The sequence below is a fragment of the Palaemon carinicauda genome, chromosome 22 (genome assembly GCF_036898095.1).
Source record: "Palaemon carinicauda isolate YSFRI2023 chromosome 22, ASM3689809v2, whole genome shotgun sequence".
Lineage (NCBI taxonomy): Eukaryota > Metazoa > Arthropoda > Malacostraca > Decapoda > Palaemonidae > Palaemon > Palaemon carinicauda.
This window is the reverse complement of record NC_090746.1, coordinates 86,624,042-86,640,458: the sequence shown is the minus strand read 5'-3', so window position 1 is coordinate 86,640,458 and position 16,417 is coordinate 86,624,042. Positions and strand designations below refer to the sequence as shown.

At 29.8% G+C, this 16,417-nt stretch overlaps 1 protein-coding gene across 2 annotated transcripts in view; it reads right to left on the bottom strand.

The window, feature by feature from the left end:
* LOC137616582 (serine-rich adhesin for platelets-like) overlaps positions 1-16,417 on the bottom strand; it is a 267,530-nt gene that overhangs the window by 27,089 nt on the left and 224,024 nt on the right. For both annotated transcript variants that reach the window (XM_068346462.1, XM_068346463.1), the window contains exon 6: positions 14,129-14,258. In XM_068346462.1, coding sequence (XP_068202563.1) covers positions 14,129-14,258 — 130 coding nt within the window. The remainder of the gene's footprint in view (positions 1-14,128; positions 14,259-16,417) is intronic.

Genomic DNA, 16,417 nt, shown 5'->3' with positions numbered 1-16,417 from the left:
AGATGGCATGCTGTCCTTGTGTTTAGATTCAGTTGCTTATAAATCCCTATAGTGATCATATATCAATGTCATCATTGAAATTTTCAACTTCTAAAACATGGTCCTCATCTTCGTCATCATCTGGATAAGGTTAACCAATGTCTGAATGACATAAGTTTTGGTTTGTCGACTCTGCGTAAAGAACAATATGATGTGTCATGACGGGCTTCATCACATCTATTTGATGATAAATCAACTGCAGAACTAACTTCATTGATGATACCTGCGACTGCGTGTAGGTGCATGACGGAATTTAGAGTTGGCAATTAGTATATTAAATCCTGCTGTTGCCATATACACTAAAAATGCAATTTTCTGATTTATTGTCAATAGAGACAGCACCCACGTCATATGAAGTAATCGTTGGCCTCCTAATAATTGCAAATTCACGTTCTTTGATGTTTGCGGTCTCCTTTCGGCAAAAAGAATAAATATAATGACTTGGGTTGAGGATACTAGTGAATATCCTTTTTTATAGAAGATCCTATGATAATCCTGTAGCAGATATCTTCTTATACATATGATATCTAACCTCTTGTCTCTTCTTACCTTAATAACATTTATTACTCCTACAGATATTCAGTTTTAACTTTCCCATCTTATTAATATCGACAAACCCTTTCAGTGATTATCAGTGTACAATCAACACCATATCATTTGTAAAATTCAGTCACACCCCTTTCTTTTCATAGTTCCTTTTTTTTATCCCGCAATATAGCATCAATATCTCTTGTCTTTATCTAACATCTTCCATCCATCATGCTAGAAAGACGTTAAAATGTCAAGGAGACAGTCAAGGTAATTCTATTCTGAACAAGTCACTCTCCATCTATAAATTTTAGAACATGGTTTGCCTCCATTATCAAAGTTTATAATTGTTCTAAATTTTTTCTTATTTTTATGTTTTTTGTAACTCTATAGACTCAATCTGATTTTCCTATGTCTGTTTGACATAAAAGTTTTCCTTCTGCACTGGTATTCTCATGCAATTATCAGGACTTCATCGATTTATTCTTCAATACCGACCATCTTCACTTACTAACCAATACTGGCTTCAGTTTTGTAAATTCTCAGTGAAAATTCCAAAATGTTTCATCTTAAATATATATAAAAAAAATGTTATGCAGTTTAATAGGCTGCATTTACCATCATATATTCAGATATAAAAAAAAAAAGAAAAAAATATTCAGTTGACCGTTCCTTTGGAATAATTTCCTCTCCAATCATAATGCTAAATTTCAACTTAAATTCTATCATCTCCTGGATCTTTTCCTTATATCAACTTCTTTAATGTCACATTTACAGCGTTACAAGTTACTTCTCTGTGTCTTTAGAAATAAACACTGACCTCTTGAAGTCCTTCATCACACACACACACACACACACATATATATATACATATATATATATATATATATATATATATGTGTGTGTGTGTATATATATTAATATATATATATATATATATATATATATATATATATATACAGATACATATATATATATATATATATATATATATATATATATATACATATATGCATATATATATGCATATACATATATATATGCATATATATATATACACACACATACATATATATATATATATATATATATATATATATATATATATATATATATACATATATCATTTTCATTAAACATCTCTATGATATACCAACCATAAAGGAGAGCTCTCAAAATCTTTCACAAGAAACTATCCAGTTACGATCTGTTCCTGCGAGCAGATCTCTGTACTGACATAGGGATAATCTAATATAACAATAGCAAGAAAATTAAATTTTTCTCTATTTAAAAATTAATTTCATGGGTAACATTAACTTATTTTTCTTACCTCAAGTAAATCAATTAATTTTTTCTTTTTTAAACTGGCTCTCTTTTGGTTTACTTTTTATATTATTATTACTTACTCAAGTCTTGACTACCTTTTCCCTTACAGTACAAATATGTAGGCATGTAATCTTTTCAATTGCCATGCAAATACAGTCCCAACAATCTTCTCTTCATCTTCATAAAAGCCCTGTTGTCTTCTTAGCACCACTTGATATATTCATTTTCTTTCCCTATTGAATCTACGACAATGACTTCATGCTCAGCCAATGGATACTCCTTTTACATGCAGCGTTCCTTTTGCGTCTTTGAACTTTACCCATTTCTCAACTATCTTCATTTTCTATGGGATTTTTGTCTTTTTCTTATAGTATTTAAGAGTCAAAGTTAGATTTCACCATAACCATCAAGTTTCACACATGCATTAGAGCTTTATCGGGGTGGAATTCAATAGTTTTATGCGTATGTGCGTGTAAGTGTAAGTTGCAAAAGCAACCTTTGAAAAAAATGAAAATGCAAAGCATTAAAAAATTTTCGTATATTTTTTTCAATAAATCTTCTAGTTATTATTATGAATACAGGTAATGTTTGGTACAAGGATATTATTATTTTTCAACGATAATAGTTATCTTCATACGAAAAAGATAACAAAACTGAATAGCTTTCCCTATCAGTTGTATGGCTAATGGAATCTTTATATAAAATTAAAGCATTAGACATTTGTTTTGTCCTTACACTATATTTGTGTTGTTTTGTTCAGGTGGAAAGAATATTGACTGGCAACAATTTTGACAGGAATCTTGTAAATCTATCCTGCAGGATATTTTTCTATTTGGAAAACAAAACAGTAAATTCATATTGCTTGAAAAAAATTTAGTTATTATAAGTGATACCAAAAAAATATTTACGGTCCATAAATAATAATAATAATAATAATAATAATAATAATAATAATAATAATAATAATAATAATAATAATAATAATATTAATAATAATAATAATAATAAGTTGCTTAACCCCCAAGCAGTGGGTTCCCAAAAATTTACTTCATTATTTTACAGTTTTTCATTGAACGTAAGTATAGTAACAAATCTACAGTTTCACTAACGTTAAAGAAAATTTCGTAGAAAAACTGATTTATACATAAGCAAAGTTCTATCAGATATCCAAGTACGCAGGCAGTATACCTCAATGTTTTATTCGCATTAGAGGAAGCGACTGCTGACGCATAATGTTTCCAATATTCAGTAAACACGGCTGAATCAGGTTACTAGTGCCATGCCCTTCTTAACCAATTCTGCAACTCCCCACATTCGACAACTGTCAGATATAATCAGGTATGCATTTCACTCTTCAAGTCAGCAAAGGTTTCAAATGTATTTAATATACCATAGTATATTAAATACATTTATATTTACTTTATGTACACCAACATAAAGCCTAGTGTTCAATCCAGAGAGCATCTATAACTTTTAAAACGCATCCAGAAGACTAAAATTACCGCCAGATCTTTGCTCAGAGATCATCTATAACGTTCAAAACGCTTTCATAAGACTATAATTACTACCATATCTTTGACCAGTCATCGAAATGTGACAGTAGTAGCCTACTTGAAGAGAAAACTATTTGATATAACTAGTTTTCCTGTTATGCAGCTTGGTTCGTGGTGTGTGTGCCTACTAGCATATCTAGAAGGTGTTCGTTGGGAAACTCGCCTTAATGATTGAGTCGGGAGGAGCCCTGAAATGTTCATCCGTACTCAATAGTGCAAGAGGACTATTCAGGTCGAACACTCTTGATGAATCGATAACAGAGGTCAGCTGACTTCTGACTTTGCCCTTCTCCTGGTTGAGAATTAAAATCAATTTATGCACGTACTTTCGTGGAGTTTCTTCTAAGTTCTGTAGTTCTGGTTCCAATGAGTTCATTTATGAATGCGAGATCATTTTCTTTACATTTAATATCAAAGAAAAATATCATATGTTGCTTGAATTAAATTTATCTTGAATCTGACTCGGTTGGTTATGAGGCTCTTGCAGTTCAACTGTCTCTTTCTCAGTTTTTTAATTGCTCAACAGGAGGGATGTCTTTGGAGTCCATGTTGGTAGTTTTTCTACGTCTTTACGAGTAAAATGGCTGTTGATTTGATGCAAATTCTGTCAGGGCTGCCAGCTACTAACGTAATAGATGTTTAGAACAGTTAAGTAAATAATACATAGCTGGAGTACGAGAATAAATTTCAGAAAAATAAAATGCTTATTTGATAGCTAATAAAGTATATCGTAAGAGATGCTTTTGAATGATTTTTGGTAATTTACATTATTGTCATATCCAACTTTATTCATCGAAAAAAATTATTAAATATGATTAGAAATCTGATTGTATAATTAGCCAAGTCTCAGGCGATGATTCAGATTGTTTTGTTTTCCTCTGATTGAATATTGTTTTTGTGTTTTGATGTTAGTAGCCTCAAGAGATCCTTATCAATAAGAAAATAATTACTTGGGCCGTGATTTCCTTTATGCTAACGCACATAAACAAGATTTCAACTACTGTCCAGAGATAGTATAATATATGGCTTATTTGAATATGAAAAACGCTCTTAAATGTGCAAAATTTATCATTAATCAAAAGCAAAGTAGGAACATACCAACTAGTTACAATGGTGGGGATGGGTTAATTTCAATTCTAAGTAAAAAAAAAAAAAAAACCGAATTCGACTGGTATAATTATAGAAGTATTTTCATCAACTTTCATCTCTCTTCGTGGCTATATGATATGTCGCTGTCGTGTCAGTTTCTCGGACCAGGGTTTGATTCCCCCGGCTGACCCAAAGCTATTATCTTTGAGTTGATTCCCCTTTGGGTCTCTAATCCCGAATCATAGAGAGAATCCAGATATTAAGGTAGTATAATATGAGGCATGTTTGAATATGAAAAATACGTCTAAATGTGCAAAATTTATCTTATGCATATATACACATTTATGTAAATATATATTTCGTATACATGTATACACACGTACACACACAGACAGATATATATATATATATATATATATATACATATATATATATATATATATATATATATGTGTGTGTGTGTGTGTACATATATATATATATATATATATATATATATATATATATATATATATATATATATATATGTACATATATATACATAAATATATATATATATATATATATATATATATATGTATGTAATACATACATATATATATATATATATATATATATATATATACTTTATATACTGACGCATGTAGTGGGAAGTGATTCCTCGTGTTTATTCTAACACCTGATTGAATAAACATTTCAAAGAGAGCAAGTTTGAATTTAACGAAGGTATTTGAATATATATTTAGAATGGGAACCAGTTCAACGTTCAATCTAAAAAAAAAAAAATTCTTTTTTAATATATGATTAAATGCAAGAAATTCTACGTTCTATCATTTATGCTAATGACCACTGCAAATGACCCTTGCCCCCTTTAAAAGCTTAGGTCAGTCAATCTTTTGCCTCCTGCCTTGTAACTATGGGTAATTCCGTTTCCCCCTCTCTGGGAGGATTAGCGTTGCTTATTATACTCTATTCTTCCCTACATCAGATGCACTAGACCAGGAAACATAGGCACGAAACGTGATAATGCACTTATTGATGAGATTGTCCGTCATTTCCTCAACCAGCTTCCCCTCATTCACCAATTCTACCCGATAGAGAAAGAACAATTTGATCTGAAAGCGGTTGTTTCATGTCGTTTTAGGCAATGAATGAAATGTTCAGTAGAAGAAATTCTACTGATATTAACCAAGTATCAAGAATCTTTAGATCTTTAGATACTTGGTCTAACCAAATATACTTTAACGTTGTAGAATCTATAGAATTAAAAACTTTTCAAACCGCATCGTTATCATGTCTGATCTTCTTTAGTTTTGTGAGATTTAGACAATCCTCATTTTTTTTTTGTCTATTTGAGGTTTCTAAGTTAATAATTGACTCTCCTTTCAGTTCGACTTTCTTAAAGAAAATTTGTTCGTGCATCAATTTAGTTTCATTAGGATTTCTATGATATTTTAGTGTTTTCTTGCAAGAAAGTTAAACATTTTGCATTTCCTCAAAACCGGAGATGTAATGTATATTCACAAAACATCTTAATGCATACTTTATATAAAGTATATATATATATATATAAATATATATATATACATAATATATATGTATATATATACATATATATATATACATATATATATATGTATATATATATATATATATATATATATATATATATATATATATATATATTCATATATATACATATATATGTATGTATGTATATATATTTATATATATGTGTATTTATATATACAAGTATATATATATATATATATATATATATATATATATACATATATATATGTATATATATATATATATATATATATATATATAAATCATGACTTCCAATAAAAATATATTTCAGTGATCCTTACTTTGAATTTTTAGTGAGCCTATTTTGACCTTACCATTAACATAAACCACGACCGTTCTCCCATATTCACTACGTCAACGGATAATATTTTGACATTTTTTTTTTCCAACTTATTGTTGTATTGTTCGGTTCGTGTCTCTACTTTGTTCTTGAATAACAAAGTTATGTTTTCAAATTTTACAAGAACTTGTTATTGTTCGAATTGAAGATCTAACATGCTCTCATGTCAAGTGTAGATTTTCTTCTTCATATTTATTTTAATACCTCATTGATAGAGTTTACTGCTTAAAGGTTAAAGGTGTCTTGTTTCAGTTCCAGTTCCATCAGAATATATGCTCAACAGAACGTCAGACGGGCAAGCCCAACCCCCAACTGTGGTGCCCTACCGTAGCAGTGGCCTCCCCAGTAAACAGCTTAAACTCACAGTCCGGGGCGGGGATCGATCTGCTGCCATGCAAATGCTAGGCAAACACGTTACCACTGTACTAGCCAGGAGGCTAGTATTTCAACCCAAGAAGCATTGAGTTTGTATCAAAATCTAACCAGAAGCCCTTTTCGTAAAAAAAAAAAAAAAAAAAAAAAAAAAAAAAACCTCTAGTGGATATATATTCCCAAAACTAAACTCAATATCAAATTCCATTTGGTTTTTTTCTCAAATATTGAAATATGAATAATTCTTATTAGAAAAATCACGTCTCCTTGGAGATAGCTCACACTCACGATTTATCTGTTCAAGATAAATTTACTTATCCCGGCCAGGATTCGAAACTATGCGATTGGTGTTGGACCCTGAGATTAAATTGGCTTATCCATCCAGTTAGGAGGGCAGCCATATATTCATTTTGGCTTTACTGCACATAATCATGTGGAATTCAAGTTCTGTAGTTAGAATAGAAATGAACTTATGCCTACCAGGAAAGTTTGTAACTTGTTTATTGATGATAATTTACTTATTATTTCCAGCAACTATATCTTTATATATTCAAATTTAAAGTCGCCAGTATCCCATTATATCGGATTCAATCTATTTAAAGAATAACATATGAAATACTCTACATAATAAGTGAATGATAAGTGCACCATCCTCTTGTTTTGTTTAAGGTTTTATACTGTGGTTTATATAGGAGATATCTATCTTAATGATGTTACTCTTCTTAAAAATCTTATTTTTCCCTGTTCACTTTCCTCACTGGGCTATTTCCCCTGTTAGAGCCCCTAGGATTATGGCATCCTGCTTTATAATAATAACAATAATAATGATAATAATAATAATTAATAATAATGATAATAATAGTAATAATGGGACTGGCTCCGTAAGTTGATATATTGCCTTCGAATTCTTAATAACAGCTTTGTGAGAAAGTAGCTAGTGCTGTGGTCTTATTCTACTTAATTAAATGGGACGAACCAAGGTCGACTAACTACTAGGCATAAATTTTACAAAAGCTCTCAATAGCTTGTGACTCTTGAGTGAGAACTTCGAAGCAAACAAACTCTTGTACAAAAATACGAAATAACAAATGAGCAACACTTAAAATTCTAGATCCTACTGCAATACAACAGTAAGAAGAATCACATCCTATCTCTGACACCATTAATAGATGATTAAATCCTTCATAACATACGCTACTACATCTATAACTAGGTTCAAATATGTTCTATCAATACAATATTATGCAACATTACTCTTCATACACGTAGCTCATATGGTATTTCAGTACAAACACATAAAAGTCTTGATTGGATTTTTGCCTCTATTGCATATTCAATGTAATCTCCTTCGCTAATGAGTGGTACTAGTGAGAGAGATGATAAAAAATTCATTACGCATCTATAATTTAACGTCTGATTGGAAGATAAATAACGAATGTTTAAAAAAAATCCCAGGCTGCCAATCACAGTGATTATTCCAGCATTCCAAGAATAGTGTAACGTGATTGAATTAAAGCAGCAGTGCCGATACATAACACTTCTTCATTGGACAACGCTAATAACCACTCCCTTTGTTTTCCTCATTACATGTTTCGTGTGTGTGTGTTACATTAACTTCGATTTTTGCTTTTGGTCCAACAGTTGCGCATCATTCGCATTAATAAGTTTTAGAAAGTTATTCGTCAGGATTCAGCTCCAAACCAAATCATCCATACATACATACGTACATATATACATACGTGCCTATATATATATATATATATATATATATATATATATATATATATATATATATATACAATTTTTTGTAAACGTGTATATATAGTGTGTATATATACACTTTATTATATATATATACATATATGTATATATATATATATATATATATATATATATATATATATATATATATATATATATATATATATATATATATATATAGATTGATAGATAGATAGATAGATAGGTATAGATATAATAATAATAATAATAATAATAATAATAATAAAGTGTATATATATACACAGTATTTGTACAGATGTATAATATGTATGGACACGAGTCGTGGTATGACAATGAAACAATGTCCAACAGATTTTGTAGATTTGAGAACAAAGTCCTTAGAAGAATACTGTGAGTTAAATCCTTCCTCTTTCCTCTCACAAGACAGGTAAGGTATTTTTCACTATTTTTTACTTCTCTCGAGAATATTGCACATTCTAGGTTTTTTATAAAGTCTTGGAGTCGAAATGACAGTAACGCAGGCGTACAACAATTTTGTAATTATTTTTTTACAACATTAATTACCAGTCCAGGTATGCGTGGCATGTCATCTAGCTACGTGCATTCAATGCATTTCATCTGCAATTGCACAACATTTTAACATCACAAGATAACGACAGGGACCTCTTCGCAGCATAACTGATAAGTAATGTACCAACCGTGTGTCACACAATTGTACATAATTCCTTTTGCATATATTATGCTTGTATCTTCGCTCTTCCCTCGCACTAAACGAACATGAAAATTCATGTCTGCTGTTTTCCTCTGTAACATTGTCTGTCTTGTTAACTTGTTATGTCCTGTTGCCTTGAGGTTTTGTATATAAAGGAGAGTGTTCTATAATAATATAACTCAGTTGATTACATCCTGCCTTTGAGTTCACAACCCTCTATCGGCCCGTCACAGTAAATTACTCCTTTAATGCTTTGATTTGTTGTAGTTTTTTTATTCATAAAGTTTTGTTTGGATGTAGATATTGCACTTTACCTTGAATAAATAACATCAACAGTGCTTCCATAATAAGGGGATATCTTTTAATTGAGTAAAGTACAGAAATTGCTCAGCTGACTGCACGAAATCATTGTCGACATACATACATGCATACATGCATACATACACACATTTATTCATTATATATACATATATATATATAAATATATATATATATATATATATATATATATATATATATTCCTTTATTTATTTATACACACATACACACACACACACACACATATATATATATATATATATATATATATATATATATATATATATATATATATACATATATATATATATGTATGCATGTATATATATACATATATATATATATATATATATATATATATATATATATATATATATATACATATACTATACATACACATATACATACATGTATGCATGGACAGACTATCATGATATTACATTGTTTGTGGCCGAATTATGATGAAATGTTATTTATATCCTGCTTCAACAACTTCTTTTATACATGAAAAACTATATATTTCTTCTCTGGCCTATTATAGAAATTGTCTCTAAATATATCTTCAGAGAAACAAAATTAAACTTAATTTTCTGCTTCAAATTAAACTCTGAATGGATATTATAAAAGAGAAGCAATGGTTTATAAGAGCCAATTAATATAAAATGAATAAAAACTGAAAATCTTAAGCATGAGGGAACGTAATTTAATATTCCCTTTATACACATTTTGAGTGGTAGAAATATCCTTTCTTGTCATCAGGGAAAACTACTAGGCGTTGGCTTATCAAAATAACCTTATGCAAAGCCATAGAGCAGTTGCCCTGTAGATCTAGACCTTGTGCACTATTCCACAAGGGTTTTATATGATTTTATCTAAGGTCGAGACAAATACAACGAACTTTCAAAATATGATACACAAATTTGCCATAAAAAAACGGCAAAAATCCTGGAATAAATGTTCCCAGATATTTACCGTTTAAAAACGTATATATTGACGTAAAGGAGTGATATTACGGTCACCAACCCGTGAAAGATCATGACAAAGTAGGGTAAAAATTACGGTCGCCTGTATTTTACTGAAATACGGCTGGGAACAGTATATTTTGACGGAGAATTTCCGATTAAAATTACGGTTTTCTTAACAGTGAAGTGTCACAGGGCTTCAAGACAAGGAGCTTTCAACATATACTATAGTGTCACATAGTTTCAAGCTAGAGAATAGATAAAAAGAAAAATTTCACGATGGATTGCTTATAAAATGTCTAGCATTCTAAAAGAGCAAGGAAAAGGGGAAATAAACTACAAATAATATACGCAAAAGAGTCAGTAAAAATACAAAAGAACAAGACAAGCTTATAAAATCACGAGACGGAAATGGGCAAGGACAAAGGAAAATTGGGAGCGGTTTTGTGAATACTTAAATATAAATGACGTTCTAATGTTCTTAGAACGTACTGTATGTAGAGCTATTGAAACAGATGGATGTCGGATTATACTGTTAGTAATATAATAAATGGAAAATATATCACGTGAGAAATGGTAAGGTAATTTATGCATGATATAATGATCAAGCCTTTTATGAGTTTTTCATAGACTATAAAATTTATTGGCTTATCATGATAAAAATCGAATAGTTTACTATTGAATTCCACTTTTTATATCTCTAATACTATATAAAGTAGGTATTTTATTACGCGATCTCACTTCATTCTTCTTGCCTATGTACACATGTGAACAGCTTTTCACAGCCAATGAATGAGAAGAAGGAAAACAAACATATCATCATCATCATCTCCTCCTACGCCTATTGGCGAAAAAGTTAGATCTTGCCAGTCGTCGCTATCAAGCTTTTAAATCAATAGTTCTCCAATCATCATCTACTCCCGCTTCACAGTCCTCAGCCATGTAAGCCTGGGCCTTCCAACTCTTCTGGTGCCTTGTGGAGCCCAGTCGAAAGTTTAAAGCAAATTCAGTTCAATTAAATTATACTCGCAGTTTGCTTAGATATGCTATCCATAAGAAAATGTAACTCAGCGATTAAAAATGTGACTAGCAACACTCAATTTCCTTCAATTTCTATTGATCATTAACAGAATCAGCCAAAAATAGCATAGTTACGCATAGAGGTTTCATTAGATTCAAATCCCATTGCTCCGTATTCTTCTTCTTCTTTAGATTGCCCGGAGCTTCTCTCCGGACAGGGGCTTTTTGACGGTGCGTCTAGCCCCAAGGTGGTTTGCTCCGTATTGAATATCATGACCAAATGACGCAGGGCTTATCTTAGAGCATTGTCATCCCCATCAGCTGCAGCACATCATTGCGTTTCCAATGTCACCTACTGCGAGGTACGGTTTGCAAATTCCAGACACGCAACCTTGTTTACTGACCCCATTGCGATCAATATCGAAAGATTACACCTCTACAAACAACTAAAAATATCATTTTCTAGGAAAAGCATGTACACTGTCGTCTTAGTTTGAAGCTGGATACTGCATATATATATATATATATATATATATATATATATATATATATATATATATATATATATATATATTTTATATGTATGTATATATATATATATATATATATATATATATATATATATATATATATGCAGTATACAGTTTTATATATAGGCCTATATATATGCATATATATATTTATATATATATATATATATATATATATATATATATATATATGTATATATATATATATATATACATATATATATTTATATGTATATATATATATGTGTGTATGTGTGTGCGTACATACACTTACATATATATATATATATATATATATATATATATATATATATATATATGTATATATATATGTGTGTATATATACATATATATATATATATATATATATATCATATACATATATATGTATATATACACACACATATATATATATATGTGTGTGTGTGTCGGTGTGTCGGTTTGTGCATTAGAATGTGTATGTATGTTTTTATGTACAGTAATGATCTTTTATTAACGTGATGAGAAATTAAAAAAAAAATACATTAGATTAAGAAATGGAAAGTTCAGGATATAGTCAGTCTTTTTACCAGAAAGAGCATAAACAAATACCAATCGATGGTATCGAAAGGATTTGTTATCCTGGTTCTTCCTATTCCTTCAGATTTTATGGAAATCGATTGGTTACAATTATTTTCCAATATTTTTAACCTGAATCTATTACATTCTAAATCAGCAGCCATTAAAGTTTTAGAAATGATTACAGTTGGATGGCTGTGGTCATTAAAATTCAGCTTTGTATCGAAGGTAATCTTTTAGCTGTTTAAATTGATACATTTTTCATGAGTATTGAAAACTGTATAATACAATACTGCTGTTTTTGTTTTTGGTTAATGGGGCCTGCCGGCTAATGCCGTTTTTTAAGGACAGGACTTTGACATTCATACCACTTAATAAGGTGACTTAGGACATATCCAAACTGTATAGGATTTTTGCCTCTGACCTTCGGAATTGCGACGCAAGGGTGATTTATCCAGAAAATTAATGTCTTTTAAATTCTATCTCTTCCCTTAATAATTGATATTAAGACCTGCGATGTTTATTGTTAAACAGCACCCTTGGCTTTGTTGATATTCTCTCCAAATATTCTGTTCCCTAATGTACTTTTCAAGGCCATAAGAACTTATAGACCAGAATTTGTCTGATTATTTTGCTCTAAAAGTCTGGAAATATGATAGTGAAAAAAGATATGTTCGAATCTATAATAATTTAGTTCAGAAACTGATGTGGCAGGTTTTGCAAGATGGATTGTTTAACCCCTTGCAAATCAATAAAACACTTTCCCTGGTTAACTACTAAAAAATCAAATCAAATGACTCTTATTCAACGCATTCTTTACTCTTTACGACATACATCATATTTATGCCATCTGCCAAGGTCCTTTGAATGTACTCGGAGTATATTTAAAGGACCTTGCAATCCGCAACAGTCGATTATCACGTGATTATCGGTGTTGTAGATATGTACGTCTTTTTGTTTAGCACCGTAAAATTAAACTTTACAAAGTGTCTAATAAGTAATTTAGTAAAATAAAAAATAGTAATAGATTATGGTGCAATAAATCATATCATCTGCTCTTTCTCTTTGAAACGAATGTAGGTTAAAAAAAAAAAAAAAAAAAAAAAAAAAGTAGCTTCTTTCTTCTTTTTTATATTCGTGAAAACTTGAATCGTTCCCTGAAGACGGTGATTTGTATTTAGTGAAAGCTATCCGATTTACACATCGAACAATAAAGACATATATATATATCAATCTCACTAATAACGGAAATACGTAATGACTCTTTAAACTGTTTATGCACTTTAAAATCATTTCAACAACAGGGAATTTTAGAATTTCATTTTACTTCCAAGTTGAAGAGGACATCAAGAAACAAAATAGCAAGAGAGAGAGAGAGAGAGAGAGAGAGAGAGAGAGAGAGAGAGAGAGAGAGAGAGAGAGAGAGAGAGCAGTCAATTACGTACCTGCCTGAGATGCGTAATGGAGAGGAGTATTGCCATCTGTGTCTGGTTTATTAATGTCCAGCCCTGGCATAGAAGTGAGGCTTTCCACGATTCTCAAGTAGGCGTTCGCACAACAGTAACTTAACGAAGTCTGTAGAAGAGGAATGTACGAATTAACAAATTATTATTAAAGTACATCTACTTTTACTACATCTACTACAATAATTACTACTACTGTATATTGATCTTACTTGTGAACAAGCAGAAAATCCTTGCTTACATCACTTTTGAACATTAATTTTTGGTTGTTTCATCAGTAATCATTTTAACAATCAGAATAATAGTTGAACTTAGAATAACTTACATGGAATTCCACTATAAATAGTCGGCTTGAGTAGTTATATATATATATATATATATATATATATATATATATATATATATATATATATGTGTGTGTGTGTGTGTGTGTATAAATATATATATATATATATAGATATAGATATATATATATATATATATATATATATGTATATATACTGTATATATATACATATATATATGTGTGGATATATATATATATGTGTGTGTGTGTGTGTGGATATATATATATATATATATATATATATATATATATATATATATATATATATGTGTGTGTGTGTGTGTGTGTGTGTATATATATGCATATATCATATATATATATATATATATATATATATATATATATATATATGTGTGTGTGTGTGTGTACGTATATACATATTTATGTTATATATATATACATTTATTTATATGTATATATACGTATATATATATATATATATATATATATATATATATATATATATATAAATATAAAATACTTGTAATAATAAAACAAACAATAAAAACAATGAATTCTTAGGAATTCCCTTAATTCTAAGTGAATTTCCATAATCTGCTTCATGATATTTTTTTAAATTAAGACTCATAGACTACGATGCCTATAGAAAATAGGCATTGCAAGCATTTGGCCGTTATGGCAGGTATTGCTTCCAAGCAACCTTAGGGAAAGATAAAAGAAAAGTATGTTGGTCACAATTTACATTAATGACACATGAACAGAAGATTGAATTATGTTTAGGTTATTGATATCTGAATGAATGAATGACTTGAAGTCTTCTGGCGTCCTAACATCGAAGGTCATTGACGCCGTATTAATATCTGAGGATTTTTCACATATGTAAGTGAATTAGGGCACCCAACATTCTGTCTTGTTTTGTATTAAACATTAAGAGAAGGTACTTGGATATACATAATAAGAAACCTAAAGTATTTAATGATATGGATGTAGATGATGCTTTTTCCTTTTAGGAAAATCCTTGTTGGCTCATTCCACTGACACTACACTAAAATGGAAAGATAATTCAAATATAAATATTATAAATCAGTAAAGAAAAAAAAACGAGATTCTTTGATAAAGTAACACTCGTACCTATTTCAGTGATAGAATACTGCGTTAGTGGGTAATTTGCACTAATTTGTTAGTACCTTTGACTAATAGGTACTAATGGGAAAAATGCATCGAAATAAAATTCAGATATATTTTAAGTATTTATTACAAAAGAAATAATAAAATAAGTATTTAAAAATACTTTACGAAACTATTTACAAAATATACTAATGCATATTTATATAAAACAAATATAGTTCGACATTTATGAAAGGTTTTGGAACAATTTCTTACACCCAAAAAATGGGTCACACCCATAAAGGTCATAATCTGAAATGAAACAAAAATAGTAATTTTTTTAGCTAAAAACGTTGTCAGAATTTTAATGAAACATATGCTGCGTAACATATATATAAAATATTCATATAATCTTAGAATGGATATATGTTAGAAAATGTGAACTAAGAAGCTATTTACTGTTCTCTAATGTGCCAAATCTAAAGGTAATTTTTTGACATTCTAATTTCACCTTGAAGAGTTCTGATAAAAATCATTGCAACTATCATAAAATATGACATTAATGAATGAAAATTAATCAAAATATTGTGCATTCTATGGAGAATAATACTACTTAGAGATATGCCACCTTACCGTTCTGTTATGTCAACCAAATGGCCCCAGACCACAACTTCTATGACTAAATCTGCCACCTGAAATGGAGGAAGGGTATATCCTTTTCAAACTGCTATTTATCTAAATATCTGTGGATTCGTATAAAACCATTATGCAGGCTTGCTGGATAGTTGAACAATATTCTAAAACTATAAAATGAACATTCTGAATATAGAAATTGTAATTCTAAAATTAAATAAATA